This window comes from Urocampus carinirostris, chromosome 3 (genome assembly GCF_059441175.1).
Source record: "Urocampus carinirostris isolate Australia breed hairy pipefish chromosome 3, RoL_Ucar_1.0, whole genome shotgun sequence".
Classification (NCBI taxonomy): domain Eukaryota; kingdom Metazoa; phylum Chordata; class Actinopteri; order Syngnathiformes; family Syngnathidae; genus Urocampus; species Urocampus carinirostris.
Genome location: NC_142351.1, coordinates 5,514,519 through 5,534,163, shown reverse-complemented (window position 1 = coordinate 5,534,163; position 19,645 = coordinate 5,514,519). Strand labels below are relative to the sequence as shown.

The 19,645-nt window shown below is 42.3% G+C and overlaps 1 protein-coding gene across 1 annotated transcript; it reads left to right on the top strand.

The window, feature by feature from the left end:
• The first annotated feature begins 261 nt into the window (after window positions 1–261).
• LOC148368458 (carbohydrate sulfotransferase 10-like) lies at window positions 262–18,927 on the top strand. Its single transcript, XM_088329741.1, has 6 exons — window positions 262–972; window positions 6,256–6,365; window positions 6,439–6,476; window positions 10,655–10,850; window positions 14,850–14,955; window positions 17,159–18,927. Exons 2-6 carry the CDS (start codon window positions 6,281–6,283, stop codon window positions 17,703–17,705), a joined length of 972 nt encoding a protein of 323 aa, XP_088185867.1. The 5' UTR covers window positions 262–972; window positions 6,256–6,280; the 3' UTR covers window positions 17,706–18,927.
• The last annotated feature ends 718 nt before the right edge of the window (window positions 18,928–19,645 follow it).

Here is a 19,645-nt window from a genome sequence, read left to right as displayed (position 1 = left end):
CACAGATAAAAAAATTCTGTTCAGTGGAGCCTCTTCCCTCCCTGAAACCTGCCTGTTCTTGACCCAGGATGTTTTCAGCCTTTGGTTCTAGTCTGTTCAGTAGGACCTTTGGCAGAACTTGACTCGCATGGCTGATGAGACCTGTCCCATTTCTAAGGCACACAGATAAAAAATCTGTTCAGTGGTGCTCCTTCCCTCCCTGAAACCTGCCTGTTCTTGAGCTAGGAGGTTTTCAGCCTTTGGTTCTAGTCTGTTCAGTAGGACCTTCAGCAGAACTTGACTCGCATGGCTGATGAGACCTGTCCCATTTCTAGGATACACAGATAAAAAATCTGTTCTGTGGAACTCCTTCCCTCCCTGAAACCTGCCTGTTCTTGACCCAGGATGTTTTCAGCCTGTGGTTCTAGTCTGTCCAGTAGGACCTTCATCAGAACTTGACTTGGCATGGCTGATGAGACTGGTCCCATTTTTAGGATACACGGATAAAAAATTTGTTCTGTGGTGCTCCTTCCCTCCCTGAAACCTGCCTGTTCTTGACCCAGGATGTTTTCAGCCTGTGGTTCTAGTCTGTCCAGTAGGACCTTCATCAGAACTTGACTTGGCATGGCTGATGAGACCTGTCCCATTTTTAGGATACACAGATAAAAAATTTGTTCTGTGGTGCTCCTTCCCTCCCTGAAACCTGCCTGTTCTTGACCCAGGATGTTTTCAGCCTGTGGTTCTAGTCTGTCCAGTAGGACCTTCATCAGAACTTGACTCGCATGGCTGATGAGACCCGTCCCGTCTCTACGGCACAGCTCACAGACAAACTGCAGGTTTCATAACGGGTAGAGCTGCTCAAATTTTCGGGGAAACCGTCGCGTGAATTCAGTTATCCTGCAGAACGAGTTTCCCCTGCTCTTTATCGTGCAGCTGAAGCGTTGCTTTCGATTGTCTCTCTGTACGGGGACAAAATCATCACGTCAAGAGACGGTAAGGTGCTATTGCTTTGTTTCTGGCGTTTATTTAGTTTTGTTTAGCTTTGGTGGAGTTCGTTTTACAGACAATAGATTTAAAACCATAGCACAGAGAATCGTGGGGGTGTGTTTGTAGGTAGTCTGTCGACAAATCTTTGGGAAATAATTTGTGACCAGAAGATCAAATTGAGATCACCCTATCACTATATCTCGATAGCCTTTAATGCTATTTGATGACCGGACCTTGCTTATAAACATGACTACTTGGAAAAATAATCAGTTCTGGTCAAATGTCCTTAAACAGCTCGGATGTGTGGAGGTGGACGGTGGACGACTATCCGGTTTTAGAACTCGATAGACTGTGACCTGGAATGTAGTCTGTCCAAAAGCTTTCTGACTAAGAACCTAAAGACGTGATTACAAAATAACATACCGGTAAATAAAACCGTCACTATGGGCGGGCCTGTAGGGGGGGATAACTGTAGCGCCATAATTATAATAATAAGCGGGGAGACTGTTTAACCAATCAGAATGCACAACACAAAGCATGCCGATCTAAAAAGTACTGAAACTTTGAAAAGTAAAGTAAGTAATAATGAGGGATTACTGTATGGAAGTCATACCAAAACAAAAGCTGAATAATCTTACACAGGGTCTCCAACTCTATTGAGTGGGGCCCTCCAGAGTTAGGGTCCAAGTGGCATTAGGCTGTATTGTTTTTTTTCCCAGAAGATATGATCCAATAAACTCATTCCATCCAATCTCCCAGCCTTGATCTGCACCGCTTATCCTCAGTAGGGTCACGGGGGTGCCGGAGCCCATCCCAGCTATCTTCAGGCAGTGGGCAGGGGACACAGGGACAGACCACTCATTCCCTCAATCACACCTAGGGCCGATTAACCTGACATGCAAGTTTTTTGGAATGTGGGAGGAAACCGGAGTGCCCGGAGGAAACCCACGTAAGCACGGGGAGAACACGCAAACTCCACACAGGAAGGTTCGATCTCATGACCTGAGAACTGTGCCGCCGTGCTGCCCCTAAACTCATTCCACTGTTCTCAAATATCTTTTTTACACAATATAATAAGATCTGTTAAGGTCGGATATGTGTCCTGCCATGAGAGGGCCCCAACCGGGGTTTTGAACTGGACACCCTTTATAAGGACATTTTGTTCAGCAATCTTGGTTGGGTCAATGTTTTGTTTCAGTTCTTCTGTGATTGTCAACCTGGGTATCATTTACACTTGCGTTCCAGGGTTGTTTCTGTGTTCGTTTGCTCCATGTATTTTCCAGTTCTCGTTTTGGTCTTTTTTTCCCCTGGTTCGGGAATGTCCTTTTTTTTCGGAACCCATGTTTGTTTGCCACTTTGTACCTTATTTAGTTATTAAATACGATTCCTTGTTTTGACCAGCTCTGCCTGCAGTTCCCGCTTCCCCCACATGGGTCCGTCATTATCTTCCAAAAACATAACAAAATGACCCAACCAAGATGCAAACAAACATGGTTTCACCAAAACAAGGAAATGTTCAAACCAAAAACAAAGACCAAAACTAGAACTGAAAAATAGATGGAGCAAAGTAACAAAGAAAGCCGGGAGAAACACAAACAAACCTGGCGTGGTGGTGGAATGAAATGATGTCAACCAGGAGCATTGTTCCCTCTAAGCTGCGTGTGTGTGCAATTGTTTTTGCTTTTCTGCGCACAAGAAAATCTAGCCAGCTCACAATAACGAGGGCTCAAAATTGCTAATTAAGAAGCGAATTAAGTCAAAATTACAGTGCATGAAGGTAAAAATACACGGGTTCCCCTGACGTTGTGTCCTAAATGCGGTATTTTGAAGTCGAGTCGAATTCGAACGAAGTTGAGTAAAGTAAGTAGAGTTTTTCGAGAACCGGCTTTTTCGGCTCGGCTCACTAAATAGGAACCGGCTCTTTCAGGTCCCAAACGGCTCTTCGGGTTGTTTTTGCTTCTTTAATCCCTACACGACCAAATATTATCTAGAATTATGCACAAAAATGACTTAAAGGAAGGGGGGGGGCAATAGAACAAAAAATTACAAAAATACCAAAATCAAAAAGTAGTGAAGAGCTGGGAAAAAAAGAAAGAAAAGGAGAGAAAAAGAGACAAAAAGAGCAGGAAAATTTCAGAAAAAAAGAAAAAGATACAAAAAAAAGGAAAGAGGAAATTAAAAACAAAAAAGCAAGAAAAAAGTAACAGCGGGGAAGAATGAAACACAAGATTTTTTTAAAAGGAATTTTTTTTCAAAAAAGTAGAAAAAAACAGGGAAAAAGAAGAAGTTTGTGTTGCATTTAAATCATTTCCAATTGTATCAAGTGAATCTTGTTGCCAACATTGTACTTCCACTCAAAAAATGTGATTAAATACAGTTGTGTATCGTGCAACTGACTCAAAAAGCCCCCAAAAATGTTAATATTATGCGACAAAATATATCAGGAAAAAAAAAATGGAAATCTTGTGAAAGAATTGTAAAAACAAATGACGTTTGTAGGCAATCGTACATGAGTCCAGCTCAGTAGCCTAGATGGTAAGGCGCCCGCTTTGAGACTGGGAGGTTCGGGTTCGCGCCCCGGCCGAGTCATTCCTAAGACTTAAAAAGTGGTCGGCGGCGCCCTCTCTTGGCTGCGGCTGCATCGGGTCAGATGCAATCGACATTTCGTTCTGTGTACATTGTTACACAGAATGACAATACAAGGAAATTATTATTATTATTATTATTATTATGAGTAAATTCATTCAAAAGTGAAAAATAATTTTGCAAAACTCAGCAAAATGTCAAGTTTTGGACATGTCTGATAATTTATTATATTGCCACACTTGGGATTATGGTTGCTCACTGTTGTTTCAAGCGTTGCTCACCCACTTCGTGTGAACGCTCAGACCCCTGGAAAATTACAGGGAACATTGACCAGGAGGACAATGGCAAAAGACATCAAAAATACCTGACAACATCCAGGGTCTTAAAGTCGATTGAGTTGAGGGCCACTCAAAGTAGGATCGCTGATAGACCACGTAGCTACGTTTTTTAGAGAAGCGTCTCTTTCGACTCTGCTCACTAAAAAGAGCCGACTCTTTCGTCACACAAACGGCTCTTTGGATTGTTTTTGATGCTTTGATCCGTATATTACCAATTATTATGAAACATTATGCGCGATATGACTTCAAAATGGGAGTCAAATTAAAGCAAAAAATGGAAACTAGCCAAAAAAATGAAAAAGTAAACTAAAAGAAGAGAAAGAGAGAGAGCGGGAAAAAACAAAAACAAGCGTGAAATAGACCTATGCGCTTAAGGGAATTGTGAACTTAATACCATGAGGAACTGCCAGACGAAAAATACTGACTGAAAAAAGCTAACTGGAACGGAACGCTGTGAAAAGGTGAAGCAACCGGAAGCTGTTTTAACAACACGGCAGCGCTTTTTCACGAGAGTCGAATGCGAGGCAAATGAAACTGCTACAAAGATGAGCTACGAGGTCGGGATACTGATTGCCAGGCGCTTTTTGGAAAGGACGTCGCCCCAAAATATACACAGAGACAGAAATATGACAAAAAGGGAACGTACTCTATTGCATTTGTTCAGCCGCGTTCAAAATTCGTCCAAGAGACGCTGGGCTTTATACTGTGTTCAAAGAGATCACATGATGTTTTTCTCAGAATCAAAAGTGTTTTTTCCGGCCCCGACTCGCTCAGTCAACAATTTGTGACTTCTTGTATCAACATTATTTCATAACATCCTGCCAGATGTCTATTGACAGCTCGAAGGCTGCTGACTTACAGTTAATCCACAACACGCTACAAACATGAATTTATTAAAGACCGTTGAAGGAAAGCCAGGCTGAATATTCGGCCTTCATACATTTTCAACCTACCAAATCTTGACCCACGCTTTCTCAAAAGTTTGGACACCCCTGCATTCGCCAAGTCATTAAAATTTGAAGTAGTGTTGCCGGAAACTCATCAGAAGGCAATACTCACAGACTTTGTGTAACTGCTCAGCGCTCTCCCAAGGTGAAGCCCCTCTCTCGTAGTCAGGAAGATTTGCAACTAGGAACTCTCTTTACAGGGGATAAAGAAGACGTCTGCGGAGGAGAAATTAGAACACAGCTGAACCTTCAAGGTTGTATGATAAGACCAATCATCCAAATCCAAATGCTATCTAAAGAAGATAGGGGCAGGAGTATAGTCAACATTGCTGCAGAGATTGAAGATGAGGGGGGTCAGCCTAGAAGTACTCAGACCATAAACTAGAGGAACTTTCACTTTAGGGTGTACTCACTATTGTTGCAATGGGGTTTAGTTATTGATTGCGGTATCATTATTAGCGCAGTCTAAAGAGTTGATCAATCAAAGTTCCTGGTACAAATTATGAATCGTATGTCAAAAACTCTATTAAGAGTATTACTTTTACCATAGCTGGGGATGTACATACTTCATCAAAATATGCAGATACCAAGTTCAGTCATACCAGCTAAATGAAAAATGTGATTATCAGCGTAATAAAGGCCTGTGGTCTGATGAGACAAAGATGAATTGATGTGGCTCAGAGGATGCGAAGCATGTTTGGCGGAGAATAAACATGTTTGTGTGGTGCCTAATGTCAAGCATGGTGTTGGGAATGTCATGGTCTGGGGCTGCATGAGTGCAACTGGAATAGACGATTTGCCTTTTATTAAGGGAAACACAAACTCAAGTATGTACTGTGGAGTACTGGAACAGAGAAGGATCCTCAAACTCCAGAAACTGGGTCCCAGCCTGAGAACGACCCCAAATACACCTCTAAGATGGCCAGGGCTTTTCTAAAGGCGATGGACTGGCCAAGCATGTCTCCAGATCTAAACCCAATAGAACATCTTTAGGGCTTCCTCAAAAGCAAAGCAAAGAAGCACAAGATCGGATTAGTCATAGAGAGCGGAAGAGCATTCCAGTGGCGATTTGTGAGGCTGTGGTGAAATCCATGGCCAGGAGGATGGAAGCGGTTCTGCAAAATCATGGTGACCTCACAAAATGTTGAACTTCAGGAACTTTCACTTAAGGGTGCACTCACTTTTGTGACCAGGTTTTTTTATCTACTAATGGCTAAATTTTGAGTTTTTCAGGAGAAAAATACATTTACTCTGCTATATAAGCTTTACACAGACTCCATTTTGTCTTCAGTGTTGTTCTATTAAACATTATAATTAAAAATCTGCAGGAATGGGAGGGGTGTACTCACTTTTGTGACATACTGTAGCAAGAAAACTGATAATATACTATTGAAATATTTCCGTTTTGTGTCTAGCAGAATTCGGCCTTGAGCAGAAAATAGGATGATGCATTTCAGATGGCGCATCTTCACTTGTGGCCTCTTGCTGCTACTCCTTACTCTTCTTCGTTGGCTATTTAGCCACACAGGTGAGATTTCGTCTAAGAAATCCACGTTGCGTTCCACAAAAGACAACTTTTATTCCTCATTTTTTTTCCTCAGAAGCCGAGTTTCCGGTTCAAAGAATTTCCTTCAATCAGGTTGGTTTGATTGAGTCAATTGAGTTGGGGTCCTTAGAAGCTAGGGTCCGGGCGAATTTGACAAAAACAGCGCTCCCTTGCGTGCGCTTTTTTTTTAATACTGGGAAAATATATGGTTTCTGTAGGATAGCACTGGAAGGTGAATGTAGTTTTCCATAACGTCCGCATGATGGCGCCAAAGTATCATATAAAGTAAAGCAGATCGTTTCCATTATCCATACAGTTGTGCAAAATTCTCAAAATTATAATTTGACGATACTGAAGGAATTTGTAAGAGAGGGAGAGAAAAAGACAGAGTGGCACAAAGAAAAATGAAAGGAAGAAAGAGAGAAAAGGGAGAAAAGACAGAAAAGAGAGAAAGAGAACGAGAGAGAGAACGTGAGAACCTCAGATAAAAAGAGAAATAGTGAGAGAGGGGGGAAGAAAGACAGGTAGAAAGAAACAAACCCAAAGACCTTAAGAAAAGAAAAGGAGATTTAAAAAAAGAGAAGGAGAGGAAGAGAGAAGGGGAAAACAAGAGAGAGGGAGAGAGAGAAAAGGAAAAAAGGAAGAGAGAGCAAAAGAATGTAAAAAGACACAGAGAGACAAAGAGGAACAAAGAAAGAGAAAAGGAGAGACAGAGCGTGAAAGAGTGAGACAGAGAGTGAGAGGAAAAGGAAAAGGGAGAGAGAGGGAGAGAGAGAAAGAAATACAAGTACAGTGTCTTTATGAGAGGCACCTGGCTTTGGCAACATCACGTGGACATATTTCAACCTTCAGCTTGTTTTTATCTTGCACTTCTTTGAGTGTTGTCTCGCGGGCCAGATTCAATCCCTTAGCAGGCCTGATCTGGCCCGCGGGCCGCCTCTTTGACACCTGTGGTCTACAGTGATAAATGAACAAACAAATGTTTCTACTTTGCGGGCATTTTGGGAACGTAACCCTGGTGAAAAAAAAGGGATTACTGTACACAAAAACACAAATTTCTACTTCCCCCCTGATGTCTTTTTAAAGCTAAAAACGAATCTAGATAGCTAGCTAGAAAAGAGGCTAGAATTTAGCTTGATGACTAGCAAAAAATGTTCAATGTTAGCCAGATAGCATTCAAAACAATTACAATTAAAAATAGCTAGATGGCTTGCAAACCAGTTAGAAAGGTAGCTTAACAGTTAGCAAGAAAGACAAACAGGTAAAAAACTAATAGGGAGCCAGTTAGCTAGCTAAAAGAGTAAAAAGCCATCTAAATAGTTGGATAGAAAGCTAAAAACCAAGCTAGATAGCTAGCTAGCTAGCTAGGAAGGAACCCAAAATTTAGCTTGACAACGACCAAAAAATGCAAAATGTTAGCTAAATAGCATGCAAAAAAAGTAAAAAGCCCGCCAGATAGCTTGTTAAATAGCTAAAAAGGTAGCTTGATAGCTAGAAAGATAAATGGGTTAAAAACTAATAGTGCTAGAAAGATAGCTAAAAGAGCAAAACCCCATCTAAATAGCAGGTTAGAAAGCTAAAAACAAAGCTAGATATCTAGGTAGAAAGAAACCCAACATTTAGCCTGATAACTAGCAAAAAAAAAAAAAGAAAAATGTTAGATGGATAGCATTGGAAATAAATGTAAAAAGCTAGCTTAACAGCTTGCCGAATAGATAAAACTGTAACTTGATAGTTATCTAGAAAGGTAAACATGTAATAAAAACTAAAAGGGAGCTAGCTCGCTACCTAAAAGAGTAAAAAGCCATCTAAATAGTTGGATAGAAAGCTAAAAACCAAACTAGATAGCTAGCTAGGAAAAAAAAAACAAGATTTAGCTTGATAACTACCAAACAGGAAAAATCTAAGCTAGATAACATGCAAAAAAAATGTAAAAAGCTAGCCAGATAGCTTGTGAAATAGCTAAAAAGGTAGATTGACAGCTAGAAAGATGAACAGGTACAAACTAATAGACCGCTAGAAAGATAGCTAAAAGAGTAAAACCCCATTTAAATAGCTGGTTAGAAAGCTAAAAACCAAGTTAGATAGCTAGCTGGAAAGAAACCCAACATTTAGCCTGATAACTAGCACAAAAAAAAACAATAAAATGTTAGCTAGCTAGTATTGGAAATAAACGTAAAAAGCTAGCTAGACAGCTTGCCAAATAGATAAAACTGTAGCTTGATGGTTATCTAGAAAGGTAAACATGTAATAGAAACTAAAAAGGAGCTAGCTAGCTAGCTAAAAGAGTAAAATGCCAAATAAAGAGACGGATAGAAGAAGAAAAAGCCAGCTAGATAGCTTGCTAAATAGCTAAAAATGTTAGCTAAAAAGGTAAACGGGTAGCCAGTTAGCTAGCTAAAATAAAAACGTGCACATTTTTTGTGCTCATTCGTTTTATAAAACCCATACATTTATATTTGGTTAGTGTATTTCCCATCAAAAGAAAAGATGAAGAAATAAATTTGTATCATGAATAGATACTAATTCCGTTCTCTTAATTGCTTAAAAGTAATTATCAATAATTGAACGGATTTCTAAAATAACCACGTAATATCTTATTACCAGGGCAATTATTAAAAATAGGGGGTTAAATAGACTCAGTCAACCACAAAAAAAATCAACATTTTACTAGAACATCCCAATGAGGCAGATCCGCGGGCACCTTAACTGTCCTTACGGGGCACCCTAATGCCCGCGGGTTTCACGTTGAAACCCCTAGATTTTTATTTATTTTTTTACATTTTAATATTACAATTTTGCACATTTCAGGGGGACAGTGATAAATCCGGTGTGCGTTGTTTGTAAACTCTTTTTAATCATATCCGTTTGCATCAGTTTAGTAGTAATCATTCAATTTACCTGTCACGCGTACTCGCGCGCTCACTGTAAGGACCACGCAGCTGCCCCTGGCGCCTGATCATAAAAACACGACTAAACGTATAAAAAAAACTTTGAACAACGACCAAAAAAAGTGCAAAATGATTGAAGTGTGACAGACGAGACATGATTCGCTCTCGCTTTTTGCTTTCTCTCTTGATTCCTTTTTGCTTTCTCTCTCTCACTCACTCACTCACTCACTCACTCACTCACTCTCTCTCTCGGTCTGGCTTTTCTCTATCTCTCTCTCTCTCTCGCTTTTTGCTCTCGCTCTCTCCCTTGCTTTTCTCTCTCTCTCTCTCTCTCTCTTGTTTTTCTCCTTTTCTCTCTCTTTTTACTCCCCCTCTTTCTCCTCTGTCTCTCTCTCTCTCTCTCTTGCTTGCTTTTCTCTCTCTCGCTTTTCACGCTCTCTCTACCTCTCTCTCTCTTGATCGCATTTCTCTATTTCGCTCTCGCTTTTTGCTTTCTCTCTCTCTCTTGTTTGCTTTTTGCTTTCTCACTCCCTCTCGCTTTCTCTCTCTCGGTCTGGCTTTTCTCTCTCTCTCTCTCACTCTTGCTTTTTGCACTCTCTCTCTCTCTTGCTTTTCTCCTTTTCTCTCTCTTTTTTACTCCCTCTCTTTCTCTTCTCTGTCTCTCTCTCTCTTGCTTTTCTCTCTCGCTTTTCACTCTCTCTCTCTCACTCTCTCTTGGTCGCATTTCTCTCTTTCATCCTCGCTTTTTGCTTTGTCTCTCTCTCTCTCTTGTTTGCTTTTTGCTTTCTCACTCCCTTTCGCTTTCTCCCTCTCTCTCTCTCTCTCTGTGTCTGGCTTTTCTCTCTCTCTTGATTTTTGCTTTCTCTCTCGCTCTTGCTTGCTTTTTGCTGTCTCACTCCCTCTCGCTTTCTCTCTCTCTCTCTCTCTGGCTTTTCTCTCTCGCTTGCTCTTGCTTTTCTCTCTCTCTCCTGCTTTTCTCTTTCTCTCTTTTTCACTCTCTCTTCTCTCTCTCTCTCTCTCTCTCTGCATGCTTTTCTCTCTCTCGCTCTTGTGTTTCACTCGCTTTCTCTCCCTCTCTCTTTCGATCGCATTTCTATCTTTCGCTCTCGCTCTTTGCTTTCTCTCTCTCTCTCTTGCTTGCTTTTTGTTTTCTCACTCCCTCTCACTTTTCTCTCTCTCTCTCTTTCTCTCTCGGTCTGGCTTTTCTCTTTTCTCGCTCTTGCTTCCCCCCCCCCCCCCCCCCCCCCCCCCCTCAGATACACTCGACTCATGAGTGTATCTCCAAATATGCCCAAAACATCTTATTCCATAAAGTAGTGTTTTTTAAAAAAGGGTGATAGAAGAATACAGAAATAAAGGGAACTCCTGTTGATATTGGAGTCCTCAGGAGTCAATTGGGAGATGAGGAGTCAGGTGATGGCCGCGGCGTGTAAGGACAAGAAGCAATGGGGTGACGCCAAGGTCTCCAAGATGGCCTTGGACAACATCTTGGTCTCGGACCGGCACAACCTATTGTTCTGCTATACCTTTGACGGAGGTGCCGACGCATGGAAGAAACTCCTCATCGTTCTAAATGGTAAGTATGGTAACAATATGAAACAGTTATTTTGGAGAGGACGCTGTTGGGCGTCGCCCCAAAATATACGCAGAGACGAAATACGGCAGAGAGGGAACGCCCTTTGTTGCATTCGTTCGGCAACATTCATCCAAGCCACGTTCAAATTCGTCCAGGAGACGCTGGGCTTTTTATACTGTGGTCTCGTGATCACATGAGGTTTTTCTCGGATTCGACTCGCTTAGTCAGCAACTTTTGATTTATTGTCAAGTCATGTTTATTTGTGACGCCCTTTATCACAAGTAGTCTCAAAGGGCTGCACAGACCACACATTATTCTACAGACTATTTTTACACCATCCCCTGATCTAAAACCTATATTCAGATTTGCTTACTTGACTGTAAAACCAACATGTACCGGCACTATTTTATCAGAACCCGAACAGATGGTGGACCCAAACGCGTAACGTTTTCACACCAAGCTTTATTTTACGGAAACGGGGCACTCATGTGCAGGAACACAATGCCAGGGGGAGACGAGTTCGAAACCAGACCGGATCGATACCAGATACAGGATACACAAGCAAGACACTGGACAGGACGGGGCAGACGGGATCGTCACCACATACTGAATATACGAGCAGGATACCGGACAGACGGGAAGGATACCGGATACAGGATGCACGAGCAAGATACCGGACAGGACGGGACAGACGGGGTCGCCACCAGACACCGGACCCACGAGCAGGACATTGGAAAGGACGGGACTAACCAGATCGATACCTGATACAGGATGCACAAGCAAGACACCGGACAGGACGGGGCAGACGGGATCTACACCGCATACTGAATATACGAGCAGGATACCGGACAGACGGGAAGGATACCGGATACAGGGTGCACGAGCAAGATACCGGACAGGACAGACGGCGTCGCCACCAGACGCCGGACCCACGAGCAGGACATTGAAAAGGACGGGACTGACAATATCGATATTGGACACAGGATGCACGAGCAAGATACCAGACAGGACGGGATCGATACCGGATACACGAGGATACTGGCAGGGTTGGGTAGGGTTACTTTAACTTGATTACTTTCAATGACTTTTGGATGACTCCAATACCAAATATGCTAATAAAAGACAAAGGAAATTAAATATGAATAAAATTATGACTCACAACACATGGTAAGCTTTCTCTCGTGGCTTTGATCTCCGGCAAAACTAACATAAAATGCGACAGAAACGAAATGAAAATAAAACAGCTTGCCAACATCATTTTTGCCGCTCCATGTATTCCGTTACTCCCCAAGCCTGCACAAAATTGAGTCATTTGATTCATATTTACTTTCTTTTGTCTTTTATTAGCATATTTGGTATTGGAGTAATCCAAAAGTAATTGAAAGTAATCCAGTTAAAGTAACCCTACCCAACCCTGGATACTGGACAGGACAGACAGGATCGATACCGGATACACGATGTAAATGTAAATGGTCTGCATTTCTATAGCGCTTTTCAAGTCAATGAAGACCTCCCAAAGTGCTTTACAATGTGCTTCACACTTACCCATTCACACACAAACTCACACACCAATAGCAGCCATGCAAGGCGCCGACCTGCTTATCGGGGGCATTAGGGATTCAGTGTCTTGCCCAAGGACACTTCGACATATAACTCGGAGGAGCCGGCAATCGAACCTGTGACCTCTTGATCTCAAGACGAGCGCTTTACCTCCTGAGCCAATGCCGCCCCAAGACAGCGGGCAGGACGGGATAGACGGGACTGGACACTGGACACACGAGCAAGACACAGGACAGGACGGGACTGACACTTGTGTCAACATTGTTTCATAACATCCTACCAGATGTCTGTTATCCAAAGCTGCTGACTTACAGTTAATCCACAACAATGTCACGAACAGCGTTGCTGCTAAAAGGATGGGGCTGATATGGCGTGGCACTCATTGTGTCGATGAGGGATCTTTTAGATTCTCACCTCGTTGAATGTCCACCTAAAGCATAGGTGTCAAACATGCGGCCCGCGGGCCAGATCAGGCCCGCTAAGGGATTGAATCTGGCCCGCGAGACAACGCTCAGAGAAGCGCAAGAGAAAAACAGGCTGCAGGTTGAAATATGTCAACTTGATGTGGCCAAAGCCAGGTGCCTCGAACAAAGACACTGTACTTGTATTTATTTATCTCTCTCTCTTTCTCTTTCTTTCTTTCTTTTCCACCCCTTTTCTCCCACTCTGTCTCTTTCACTCTCTGTGTCGCTCATCTTCTCATCCTTTGTTGCTCTTTATCTCTTTCTCTCTCTGTGTCTTTGAACTTCTTTTGCTCTAACTTCCTTTTCTCTCTTTTCTCTTTCTCTCTTCCTACCCTTTGCGCTTTCTTTTCTCTTTTCTCTCCTTCTGTCTTTCTATTTCTTTTTGGATTTCTTTCTTCTTCTCCCTTTCTTTTCCCCTCTCTCATGACTTTTTATCTTTTATTTCTCACGCTCTCTCCATCTCTTTTTCTTTCTTTGTCCCGCCCTCTCTCCTTTTTCCTCTTTCTCTTATTTCTTTATCTCTTTTTCTTTCTCTTTAATCTAGTAGTCCGGCCCCCGACAGAATGTTTGCTCTATCGTGTGGCCCCCGAGCTAAAATAAGTTTGACACCCCTGACCTAAAGAATTCCCTAGCAATCGTGTGTTGTGTGGGCCACACAGCGTTTTAATTCATATTTTCTGAATGCGTTTGAAGATGAGTTTAACGCGTAGTATCAGCCTTTTTTCATCTGTTTCTGGAGGTGGCCATTTTTAAACTTGGGAAGATGACGTCAATTTTAGGAAGAATGATCGTATCTGCTTATTAATAATTCAACATTTCGAATAGTAGAGACCAGTGTTCCTTCTAAGTTAAAAATACACGGGTTCCCCTGACGTTGTGTCCTAAATGCGGTATTTTGAAGTCGAGTCGAACGAAGTTGAGTAAAGTTAGTAGAGTTTGTCGAGAACCGGCTTCTTCGGCTCGGCTCACTATAAGAAACCGGCTCCTTCGGGTCCTAAACGGTTCTTCGGGTTGTTTTTGCTTCTTTAATCCCAACATGACCAAATATTAAGTAAAATTATGCACAAAATGACTTAAAGGAAGGGGGGAATAGAACAAAAAAGAAAAAAATACCAACATGAAAAAGGAGTGAAAAGCTGAGAAAAAAAGAAAAGAAAGAAATGTAGGGAAAAAAGTAAATAGAGAACAAAAAGATAAAAGTAACAGCTGGGAAAAAATAAACGCAATGAGATTTTTTTAAAGGAATTTTAAAAAAAAGTAGAGAAAAACACGGAAAAAAGAAGCAAAAGTTTGTGTTGCATTCCAATAATTTCCAACGATATCAAGTGAATCTTGTTGCCAACATTGTACTTCCATTAAAAAAATGTGACTAAGAACAGTTCTGTATCGTGCAACCGACTCAATGAGCCCCCCAAAATGTTAATATTATGCGACAAAATATATCAGGAAATAAAAAGAAATGGATATCTTGTGAACGAATTGTAAAAACAAATGACGTTTGTGAGCCTGCAACCTTTGCAACCGTACATGAGTCAATTCATTCAAAAGAGAACAATCATTTTGGATTACCGGAAACTCAGCAAAATGTAACTTGATGTCAAGTTTTGGACATGTTTGATAATGAATTATCTTGCCACACTTGGCATTGCCATTTCTCACTGTTTGTATGTTGTCCCCGTGCTTGCGTGGGTTTACTCCCACGTTCTAAAAACATGCATTTCAGGTAAATTGGCCGGTCCAAATTGTCCCTACGTGTGAATGAGTGAGCGAGTTGTCTGTCCCTGTGTGCCCTGCAATTGGCTGGCAACCAGTTCAGGGTGTCCCCTGCCCACTGCCCGGAGATGGCTGGGATGGGCTCCAGCCCCCCCGCGACCCTACTGAGGATAAGCGGTACGGCTAATGAGATGAGATTAATAGAGACCCATATTGACGGAGTTATTACTCAAATTGACTTTGACGTGAATGATTTTGGCAGGAGCATTTTCGAGCGTGGAGGAGATCCCAGAGAATGTCCTTCATGACCACGCGAAGAACGGCCTGCCTCGTCTCTCGTCACTGACGCCGCTAGAAATTCAAGACAGGTAAGTTGTGATAAGCAGTTAGATCGCATTCTAAGGTGTGCACAGATACTGATTAAAAATTCCCCTCAACTTCCTTCATACGCACGAGGAATGGAATAGAATGTGTTTTTTTTAAAAACCACAGCGCAGTCACCAGTTCGGGAATTCCTCGGACTGCATCAATGGCTTTGCTCCAAAAGGTTTTTGTGACTGCCAGTTTGTTTACCCGTCTATTCAAGTCAAGTCACATTCATTTGTGACGTCCATCCATCCATCCATTTGCACCGCTTATCCTCAGTAGGGTCGCGGGGGTTCTGGAGCCCACCCCTGTTATCTTGGGGCTGTGGGCAGGGGACACCCTCAACTGGTTGCCAGCCAGTCGCAGGGCACTCAGGGACAGACAATTCGCTCGCTCATTCACACCTAGGGACAATTCGGACCAGCCAATTAACCTGACATGCATGGTTTTGGAATGTGGGAGGGAACCAGAGTACCCACGCAAGCACGGGGAGAACATGCAAACTCCACACAGGGGGTTTGATCTCACGACCTCAGAACTGTGCCGCAGACGCGCTAACCACTGTGCCGCCGTGCTGCCCCATTTGTGACGTCCTTAATCACAAAGAACCGCAAAGGCCACAATGACACCATCCCCTGATCTGAAACCGACATGTGGGCAAGGAAAAACTCAAAAACCTTAAGTCAAGTCCTGTTCATTTGTGACGCCCTTAATCACAAAAAGTCTCAAAGGGCTGCACAGAATAGATTATTGTAAACCACAGACTATAATGACACCATCCCCTGATCTGAAACCGACATGCAGGCAAGGAAAAACTCAAAACCTCAACATGAGTACAATGAGAACCTTGAGAAGAGGCCACACAAGTGGTAATCCCCCCTTCCAGGATGACCACTAAAATGACTCCATTTTGTGCAGGCTTGGGGAGTAACGGAATACATGGAACGGCAAAAATGATGTGGGGAAAGCTGTTTGGATTTATTTTCATTTTGTTTCTGTCGCATTTTATGTTAGTTTTGTTGGAGATCAAAGCCAGAAGAGAAAGCTTACCACAAGTTGTGAGTCATCATTTTAGTCATATTTAGTTTCTTTTGTCTTTTATTAGCATATTTGGTATTGGAGTAATCCAAAAGTCATTGAAAGTAATCCAGTTAAAGTAACCCTACCCAAGCCTAGTGTTAACAACGCACAACTTTTACCCTTACTGTTACATTATGCTGGAAAAATGGAGGGAGAGAGTTTGGGGGTAGAAGAGTGAATTAACATGCATGCTCTCAGTTTTCTTATATTCCAGGAAGAAAATGGTAAAAGAAAAAAAAAATGTTTCAAATACAGTCCAAATGACAAACTTCAAATAAGATGAAATAGGAAGTTTTTTCAAGTGCGTCTTAAAATTTCACATACCTGCATGCGCAACCAAAGGAGCTCGACAGAGGCTGCAATTATGAAGGCGTTTGACGTTACGGACACCTTCTATACCAGGGGTGTCAAACTCATTTGAAGTCGGGGGCCACACGATAGAACAAACATTCTGTCGGGGGCCGGACTAGTAGATTAAAGAGAAAGAAAAAAAGATAAAGAAATAAGGGAAAGAGGGAGGGAAAAGGAGAGAGGGCGGGACAAAGAGAGAAAACGAGAGGGAGAGAGCGTGAGAAACAAAAGATAAAAAGTCGTGAGAGAGGGCGAAAAGAAAGGCAGAGGAGAAAGATATCCAAAGAGAAATAGAAAGACAGAAGGAGAGAAAAGAAAGCGCAAAGGGTATGAAGAAAGAAAGAAAAGGAAAAAGGAAGTTAGAGCAAAAGAGGTTAAAAGACACAGAGAGAAAGAGACAAAGAGCAACAAAGGAAGAGAAAAAGAGACACAGAGATTGGGAGAAAAGGGGTGGACAAGAGAGAGACATAAATAAATACAAGTACAGTGTCTTTGTTCGAGGCACCTGGCTTTGGCAACATCAAGTTGACATATTCCAACCTGCAGCTTGTTTTTCTCTTGCGCTTCTCTGAGTGTTGTCTCGCGGGACGAATTCAATCCCTTAGCGGGCCTGATCTGGCCCGCGGGCCGCCTGTTTGACACCTGCGTTCTATACTGCGTGGTCTATCGAGTCAGACTGCAAGGGGACATGGCAACGATTTCAAGCATTCACATGCACTTCGAATTTTTGAGGATTTCAAGCACCCGTACGAACCTTGATTGTATGTTCCACAGGTTAAATCGCTACCTGAAGTTCTTCGTGGCGAGGGACCCGTTCGAGCGTCTGATTTCCACCTTCGAGGACAAGTTCCTGTTCAACAAACCCTGGGAGCCTTGGTTCAAGTACACGGTGGGACCGGCCATCGTCCGCAAATACCGCAGAGGATTCGCCTACCTGGCCGAATCGGGTTTAATCTTCGACGAGTTTGTGGAATATCTGGGGGACGAGGACGGCCGCCGGGACACGGACTGGCAATTTGGCGAGCACGTCGGCAACTGGGCCACGTACGCCGAGTTGTGCGCTCCGTGCCATATCGGCTACCAGGTGGTAGGACGTTTAGAGACGTGGGAACGGGACACGGCAGAAATCTTGAGGAGGGCGGGAAACCGGACCTTTTTGGCCCACTCGGCTTCCTTACCGAGCGTGGCTCGCTACAATAAGAGCCAGGTCGAGCGCTACTATGCGGGGATCCGCAAGAAAGACCTTAGACGCCTTTTTGAACGCTACAAGGGAGACTTCGATTTACTTGGATACCCCACCCCGGACTTTTTATTCAACTGAAGGAGATTTTACTAGCGGAAATTATCATTTTCATTGCATTTGATAGATCTTGTTTGACCTAAATACAGTATTTGCTTTTCTACACCCAAACAGTAAAGGTTTTCCTTTTCTGGAATTTTTAATCGCATACCCGTTAACGTCAGCCAATTGCTGTCTTTTTAAAGCGATAATGAACCATACAACAAAACGCGGCACAGCAAGACAGTGTCGTGAGATGTAGGAAAGACCCAAATGCAGGACACGAGGAGACGTAAAACGAGGATGTCAATAAACTCCAGTCGGGGGCATTTATTCAAGAAAATTTGAAGTTTGGATGTTTGTTTAGATCAGGGGTCGGGAACCTATGGCTCGCGAGCCATATACGGCTCTTTCTGTGAATATCTATGGCTCAGAGACAAATTTGATTGCATGCAAAATTTCTCCATCGTGTTCAAAACCTGAATTGTCTATCCTACTCAGGTACACACAAAGCCAAACCAATATTAAATTTCAAGGCATTACTTCGCAGTATATATAGGGCACGTTTTTCACTACAATTTACAGTCAAGGTGTCACACAAAAAAAGGGGGAAAAAACTCGTTTTGGATGTACAACGCTAAAGAATCCTTTATATAAAAGTTCACTATATAATCCGTGTTCAGATACCTTATGATGAATCCACAGAACACACTGTAAATACGCCAAAACACCGGAAGAGAACTTAGTCTTTTGATTGGGTGAGTGGGAGGGATGGGTGGAGCCATGCAAAAAGCGCAAGCACTCCCTCCCATCTCTCGCCCTACGCCATCTGCGCCAAAAGTGAGCTCATCAGGCTCCCTATTTGCAGAATGTTGTGACGTTTTTACAAAATAACTGCTTACATCTGGTTTTGAAACAAATATGTATGAAAAAAAGGGTCAAAATGAGTTTAACCGATCTTGAGTAATTGTAAGAAAGACACAAGTTTAAAGTGGTATGTTTGTTGATTTTGGGACACGGGCTCTGGCATTATTCTCTTTTCATTATTTTTATCAAATCATCAAAAATAAATGTGCTGAAGACTAAGCTTTTGTCTGGGGCGCGGGTTTAGCAATTTAGTAAATTTGTCTCATAATATATGGTGTGGCTCTTTCCCAAAATAAAATTAATATATTTTGCTTTTATGGCTCTTTGAGTCAAAAAGGTTCCCGACCCCTGGTTTAGATCCTCCTTGTTTTATAACCTTATCTTCTGTTTCTTTACCTCCCTGTGAATGTGTAAAACTGGAGTGTCATGCCCAATTTCGTTGTCACAATATGTTAACCCATTTTGTAACAATGACAATAAAGGTATATTCTATTCTATTTTTAAAAATGGGGGTCTCCAACCTTTTACCAGCGTCGAGCTACTTTTTTGCTACTTATTGGCGCAAATATTTTAACCTCTTTTACTATTTACCATGATGTTATTACCAGGTGAACTATCATCAGTTGAAAGAAGAAAGCAAGATAAATGGGTGAGAAAAGGAGATGGAAAGAAAAGCCAAGAAAGAAGGGAGTTAAGAAGAAAAACGGACTAAGAAAGAACGAGAAAAGGAGTGAAAGAAAAGGGAAATCGAGTGAAACACAGAAAGAGGAAGAAGGCAGAGATAAAAAGAAACAAAGGACAAGAGAAAAGGAGGAAGAGGAAAAAAAGAGAAAAAAAAAAACTAAAGTGAGTGAAAGAAGGAGGTAAATTGACTCAGTTGACTGGGTTAAAGAACAATTTGACCAGAAAAATCACAATGAGCCAGCACTCACAAGGTACTTTCAAAAACAGGTCTGCGGGCACCATGTTGGATCAATGCCGTTCCTCCCCATCTGAATCCCGTCGCCATGCTGCAGAGACATTTACGATGCAAGACAGAATATCTCCGCGCGCAACTTTTGCCAATATTAGTTTTGTCTCGTGGAAGTAATCCATCATCGGGATTAGAATATTTT